Source organism: Chanos chanos, chromosome 6 (assembly GCF_902362185.1).
Source record: "Chanos chanos chromosome 6, fChaCha1.1, whole genome shotgun sequence".
Lineage (NCBI taxonomy): Eukaryota > Metazoa > Chordata > Actinopteri > Gonorynchiformes > Chanidae > Chanos > Chanos chanos.
The window spans coordinates 45,314,558-45,322,057 of record NC_044500.1 but is presented as its reverse complement, the minus strand read 5'-3'; the positions used below and the strand labels follow the sequence as shown (position 1 = coordinate 45,322,057).

The 7,500-nt window shown below is 42.7% G+C and overlaps 1 protein-coding gene across 1 annotated transcript in view; it reads left to right on the top strand.

Annotated features, from left to right (window-relative positions):
- tex264a (testis expressed 264, ER-phagy receptor a) overlaps nt 1-7,500 on the top strand; it is an 82,549-nt gene that overhangs the window by 59,581 nt on the left and 15,468 nt on the right. Inside the window, exon 3 of the mRNA XM_030777480.1 lies at nt 5,985-6,162. Coding sequence (XP_030633340.1) covers nt 5,985-6,162 — 178 coding nt within the window. The remainder of the gene's footprint in view (nt 1-5,984; nt 6,163-7,500) is intronic.

Below are 7,500 nucleotides of genomic sequence, written 5' to 3'. Positions count from 1 at the left end.
AGCCAGGGTGTGTGTTTTTCCTCATCCCCGACACGACTTGTTTTACGTTTGTTTGATGGGTGCTGGGTTAAGCTCTCCCTCTCGCTCTCTCAGAAGCTCACTGTTGGAAGAGAAGTAATGATTTACAGTAAACTCAGAGATTTGGAGTTTGACTCAGAGTCCATGGTTCTCTCTTAGCGAGTCTCCCACAGAGGCGGCAAACATGTCGTCCATTAAGCCTGAGTCCCAGACAGTGACTAAGACAGGTACCGGAACAGAGCTTTCATTTGGGGAGGTGTGAAAAATCTCCCATGTCTTCTCAGCACTCTCTTTTCGGACGTCTTTTTCTGTTTGAGTCAGACTCAAACCATTCCAATGAGTAATTCTTCCTCTTATAAAAGTGTTTTTTTCTTTTCTTTTTCTTTTTCTTTTTTTTTTTTTAGAGGAAATGCTGAAAAACGGGGCTGGATATGCCCAGAGACAGATACTGTTGTTGATGTTTAAATGGGACCATTATTGACCAGTTGAAGTCTGAGGCTCTGAAGGTTTTGACGGAATTTCATTTCTGTCATTTGTCTGACGTGAGACTTAAGCGAGCTAACCTTGGAGTCATTAAGTGGAATGATTGGAGGTGTGAGGTATTATGGGAGCAGTTAGATCCATCAGGAGAGATTTTTCTTGCTGTATGATTAGCTGATGTCACATGTTAATGCGTTAAAGATTGGTTCCTGTAGAAAAATTCCGTCTAGATGGACGACTCATGTTTAAGCCTGAGGTCAGTATGAATGAAGAGAAGAGTATAATTTTAAAGGATGAATTTGAACATACTTGTTCAAAACCAACTCAGTAAAGAACCAACACAGAGTCTAATCAGTTTGTTATGTACTGTGAGTTCAGTCATGTGGTAGATGTCTTCTTGGTACAGTAAAATTGTTCAGTTTTGATTGAAAATCGAAAAGTGGTCAATATCCTCCAGTTAGAGGTTTTCGGGGAAACAATGTTTTTCAGAACAGATGGCACAGTGATTGCTTGGTAAAATAATATGGAGTTGCTGTGAGTGATTCATAATTCGTGGGATCAAATCTGCTGTCGACAAGACAGCTGAGGACAGGAGAATTAGGGAGGTGTAGTTATTCTTCAAAACTTCAGAGTCTTCTGTAATTTTTGATCCACACATAACTCTCTCTCTCTCTCTCTCTCTCTCTCTCTCTCTCTCTCTCTCTCTCTCTCCCCCTCTCTCTTTTTGGGCGCACTTCTAATCTATAGATTTAGACCGTTCCCTCAACGACCTTTGTGACCGATGCCCGTTGTCATGTCAGCCTTTGCAGCTACTCCCCGTTGCCGTGGTGAAACCTCCTAATTGATGTGTTGTCAAGTGAACAGCCTCATTTGCCGTCCCGCTCTGCTCTGGAGGCGTCTGACTCTGCCTCTCCTCAGTCATTTCCAGCCTGCGCCTCCCTCTCCATCTCAGGCCACACTCGGACACCTCCTCCCATCTGGAGGCAGAGGAATAGACACTAAGTAGAGAGGAGGTGTCATGTGAAAAGGGCAGAGAAGAACAATCGAATATTCCAATGATGTAATTAAAAAAAAAAAAAAAAAAACGCTGACGCAGAAAATGAAAATGTCCAATTATGAGGGGGCCAGTTAATCCGGCCCATGCACTTATTTATTTATTTACTTCATCTTTTTTTATTATTATTATTATTATTATTTTCACAATGGAGGGGGGATTTACATGATCCGTCACTTGAAGGCAATCACGTCTCTTTACTTGATGAGAGAAGAATGGGTGGGTCTCTTCCCATTACATGTGAAATGCCCCTTGTTGTGTTGGTCAGTGCTCAGGTGAAGCTCAGGTCCTGGTTCAGTGCAGGTAGCAGTGATCCCAATAGGGAGTGGGCTTTGGAATCATTGACAAAAATGTTGAACATGTATACATACGTTATGAGTGAATTCATAAGCGTCACATTAGGCACTGAAGGGCTACATTATGAATGACTTTGAAAACGATCGGTAAAAACACGGTCAGTGCTGACTCATATGTACTGATTTAACAAAAAACGGCAAACACCGAGAAATCTGGACATGAAACATGTCTTTTTTTGTGATGGATGGCATGTCTTTTAGCACAGTGGCATAGTGAAACAAAAACAATAACAACAACAACAGCAAGATATAGCAACTGAAAAAAAATCTAACATTCTGAATACAGACCATGCCAACTTTAGAGTACTGAATTTCTGCTTTTGTGTGTTCAGTAAGAGTGCAAAGGCCTTAAATGGAGACAGTTTCCCCGCGTCCCTGTTACATTTAGATCTCATTACGGATGATAAGGACTCTCTCATTTAGAGTTTGGTCTGTTTTCCCATATTTGTGTGTATATATGACTTGAGGGAAAATTGTAATGTTCATTCTATCAGACATCTTCATTCATGTATGATGTAATACCCTGACATCACTAATTTGTGAATTAATACCGTGACATCACTAATTTGTGAATTAATACCGTGGCATCACTAAATTGTGAGGAAATCGACGCCTGAGTGGTAAATGGGCACCTCATAGAAAAAGCTGTAGCTTACAGTATTTAAGACGATCGCCCAAGACCACAAGAAGCCTGTGGCAACATCCTTTACCCCCCCTCCCCCCCCCCCCCCCCCCCACCCCCACCCCTTCTCGTTTGACACTTTTTCCCAGGGAGACAATAAGAGAATGCTGCTTATTGTCTGTATCCGCTCTCTCATTATCCGGCTCAGCTGAAGGAGACCAAATCTCATTTACATATGATGCCCCAGGGTTGTCTCCCTCTCTCTCTCTCTCTCTCTCTCTCTCTCCCTCTCTCTGTCTCTGCAGGTATGAAGTGATTCACACTGTGTTACACATACACCTCTTTGATAGAGGATTAGAGTAAAATGAATCAATCTGCACTGTTGAGTGCGACCTGTAAAATTCAGCAGGAGCATTTTCTCCTCCTCCTCTCCCTTCCTTCTCCTGTCCTCCTCCTCCACCTGTTTGTTCTGTTCTGTTCTGTTCTGTTCTGTTCTCTGCTCTTTTCTGCTCTTCTCTTCTCTGTGTCCCTGCATCCTCTCTCTCCCTCTCCACTCGTACAACAAACACCTTCCTAAACATCATACATTTTTCTCTTCTTTCACCGCACCTAGAACAAATATAAAACATAACGATTGCTACTGCGGTTCCAATATCTTTGGAACCTCACCAGTGCTGGGAGATCTTTTAGATGTTGACCCATAGACAGCCATCTCCTCCTGCCCAAAGTTTGGGTAGGTTCACTTTTTTTATTGACTTACTTTTTTAAAACTAAAAAGGCACGGCTCTTTTAAGACAGATGCTAGAGAAATACGTGGGAGAGAAGAGACGGTATACTGTTTCTCTGAAGCTTTGGGTGTGTGTAGACCCGTGAAGCTTTTGATTTCACGTTCACGCTTAATCTTTATGACTCACATAGTGAGTCACATACCTAACGCTCGTACCTGATAAATAATGCGTGTTAGAGAATTGAAAATTGCTCTTAGAAGCTTTTCTATGCATGAATAGGAATCAGCGTCCTTGTTGTGGAACAGAGGAGCAGTTCAGAAACTCATATAATCTAAATGTGATTAAGTAGCCCAATCATTCAAGCCTGCATTGTGCTGTCTTCAGGGTACTGTAGACGAATAAAATTGCGTAAAATTACAAACTCCTCTTTCTCATGGATCACCCTGAAGACGAACAAAAAATGAACTCGCTTACGTGTACGGAGAGTATTAACGACCAAGAATTCTCCAAGAACACACATTCATAGGTTTGCCTTTTGTGTTTTAGGGCTCTTCTTGCCCTAATGACATTATAGAACCTCAGAGGAGGTGCAGATCTGTGTAGAGCTGTGAGTTTTCTTAAGCACTTTAAACTGGTATATACCAAAAGTCTGCAGCAGTTGCAATAACCGGTGATCACTCTTGAGTTGTGTAGCGGCTTTATGTGGTTCAGTGTCTTAAGGGTTTTGCAGGTTTCTTCAGCTTGTTCCAGAAACAGGCACTTTTAAACAGCAGGGAAATCAGTCAGGGGTTAGGCCATAAACTCTTCGATGATGGCATTTGTACAACGAGAGCCAGGCTTGTGTATTTGGGACATTCTCCATGAAAATAGATGGCATTACTGTACGTGTAATAGGGGACGGTAAAGGGACAGACACTTTGGAAATTGAGCCGTAGGCCTCAGCCAATCACACAGCTGCTAGCATATCATTGGAAGCTTTGGGAATGAGGTTTAATCATGGCTTCATCTCTGAGCTGTTTCATCTCAACAACATGAACTCAGTACTGTAATTTGGGTTAAATTACACTGCAGTCTACGCCACGTTTTCAGTGCACCCTCTCCCTCCGTTGAATTATATTAAACATCCCTAATGACTGTGTGTTTACATGCTGACGCTGTAAATAACCACTGCGTACAAACAGACATTTTGTGTATTTGTGGTTATGATATGTAAATTAGTCTTCTGTCACTATCTGTAGCGGGAGCGCGGCATAAATACACAAGTTATTCGACGCGTTGGTATTTTCAGTCAAGAGTTATTAGAGAGGTCTGACACAAAGTGAGCTTAATTTTTTGTTTTGTTTTGTTTTGTTTTTTGTTTTGTTTTTTTGCTGTTTGTTTGGTACTTGTATTAGCCTCACTTAGCTCTGAAGAGTTTCTCAGACGTAGCAAAACAAGGTCTCGTTAGGAGCAGTCTAATTGGTGAGAACATCACCTCGCCCGTTCTCAGCCTTGGGTTTCAGATCAGTGCGTTGTGTGTATCTCAGCCCTAATGAGGAAAGAATGAGAGAGCACAGATAGTCTTTAACCAAAACCAGCACCAAGTATTGATTAAGGTTACATGTTTTAAGACAGAACCAGCCCGGTTTAGTAGTAGTTTCAGATGCAGCGCGGCGTCTGTGTTGCATCCTGTCTGAGGTTGACATTGTTGTTGTTACAAGGTGGATGGGATAAGTCTTGTCTGTTTTTGTGTATACAAACTGCTGAGTTTAAAGTGTATTTACTCACCAAACGGGTAAAAACAAGAAATGCTGTGTGTGTGTGTGTGTGTGTGCGTGTGTGTGTGTGTGTGTGTGTGTGTGTGTGTGTGTGTCTGTGTGTGTCCATGTGTGTGTAGAACATCGGAGATGTCAAGTGAAACAAAGTCTGTAGACATGTGTTGTAAGGTGTACTTTAAGAATTGAGGCTGTCTTTGATTCGTGTACACTGCTGTGGACTTCAAAAGTTCGAAAGCACTGGAGCTGTAAATGAGGTCTCCCTGACCGCCCATTGACTTTATATTGAGAGGGAGGATGGTTAAGAGTCCAGTTTTACTACAGCACAGTGTATGGGTGAGTGTATGCTGGACTACAGTTCAGTTCAGCCAGGAATGAGAGACTTAGTGTTTTTAATGCGCTCTGTGTGAGCAGTAGAACTCCAGAATTGATTTGATATTTTGCGGGGAGCTGGTGTTGTGAACGTCGGAGCGAGAGGCCGTGTGGAATGACCTCGCGGCCCTGATCGAAATTCTAGCGGCGGAGGATCCAGCTGAATGTGTGTGCAGAGTGGTAATGGCGTTTGGGAGTGGACAGAAATCCGCCGCTGTCTTACCTGAGTGTTCCTGGGAGCTTTTTTAGTCTCCTCCTCAGAAAGGAAAGTCCTTATTTTAGCAATAACTCAAAGAAGGTAACATGGAGATGTTTTTTAAATGAGGTTAGTTATGATGAAATGGAAGACACTGAAATTACTCTAAATGTAAAACAAAAATCTCTCTCTCTCTCTCTATCTCTCGCTCTCTCTCTCTCTCTCTCTCTCTCTCTGTCTGTCTGTCTGTCTATCTGTCTCTCTCTGTCTGTCTTCTCTTTCACTCTCTCTCCCTCTCCCCCCTCTCTCTCTCTGTCTCGCTCTCTCCCTTTCTCTCTCTCTCTCTCTTCTTTCTCCCTCTCTCTCTCTCTTTCTCTCTCTCTCTCTCTCTCTGTCTCTGTCAGGTGAGAAGGCTGGCTGCTTACCCGTTCCTGGAGATCTGTAAGGGGGATGTGATTTACTATATGTGTCCGCTGTCAAGCCAGAATGACTTCATCGTGCCTGAGGCTGAGGAGGAGAAGAAAAAGAGGGATGGAGAGAGGGAAGAGGATAGAGACACTGATGACATGGCAACAGTGACAGGTATGTTCTTTACCCCAAAACCATGTTGGTTCACGTCTGACTGGAGAGAGCATCAGTCACCTGTGGCACTCAATCATATTACCTCCTCAGGCAGTGTTCAGGTTCACTCATATTACCTCTTCAGGCAATGTTCAGGTTCACTCATATTACCTCCTCAGGCAATGTGCAGGTTCACTCACATTACCTCCTCAGGCAGTGTTCAGGTTCACTCATATTACCTCCTCAGGCAGTGTTCAGGTTCACTCATATTACCTCTTCGGCCAGTGTTCAGGTTCACTCATGTTACCTCCTCAGGCAGTGTTCAGGTTCACTCATATTACCTCTTCAGCCAGTGTTCAGGTTCACTCATATTACCTCCCCAGGCAGTGTTCAGGTTCACTCATATTACCTCCTAAAGCAGTGTTCAGGTTCACTCATATTACCTCTTCAAGCAGTGTTCAGGTTCACTCATATTACCTCCTCAGGCAGTGTTCAGGTTCAATCATATTACTTTCTCAGTGTCCTGTATTTTTTTATATTTCATTCAGTTAAAATCATTTCCGCTGCTCTGTGTAAGCTCATATAAGGTTCACTCCTTATTTATAAACCATTTTTTGTAACATTTTACAACAACTGATGAATAAACAAACTATATATTCATTTGTTATTATATTATAATAACATGTTACATACATTCAAGTAAAGTTTTTAAATCAGTACTTTAATAGCAGTTGCTTCAGTAGTTAAATCTGAATTGAATTTGGGTTTTACATTACATATACTCATGTCCATACACCCGTGCTGTGGTCTTGTCTTGGTTGAGAATTTTAAAAGGCTGTCACCTCTGAGTCAGGTCATCTCTGAAACAAACTGAGGAGTCATTGTGTGTTTTCCCAACAGTGGGAATCTTCTTTCTTTCTTTCTTTCCTTCTTTCCTTCTTTCTTTCTTTCTTTCTTTCTTTTAATATCTACGTCTCATTTGATTCAGACTTTTAGATGACTGATTCTTAAATGAGACCTTTGTGTGTTTGATTCTGCGTTTGAGCCTGCGCTGCAATGCCATTGTCGCATTCACCCAGAGACAGCGTAGACATACAGATGCCTTTCATCACGGCTTACTGAACTGTCTCCTCGCTGTGACACCAGCCTTCTTATGAGGAGAGAGTTCAACGTGGGGGCAGTTTGATTTCCCATCATGCACTGCTCTGCCTCAGAGGACAGCACAGAGTCCCAGCGAGAGTTGGCACACAGCTGACGGGATGAGTCTCTAGGGTCGAAACTCTCTCGCCTGTCTCTCCTTCACGGGCGTTCGATACGGACGGCGTATTCTGCAGTCAGGTTTTTCCTCTGGGCACAGCC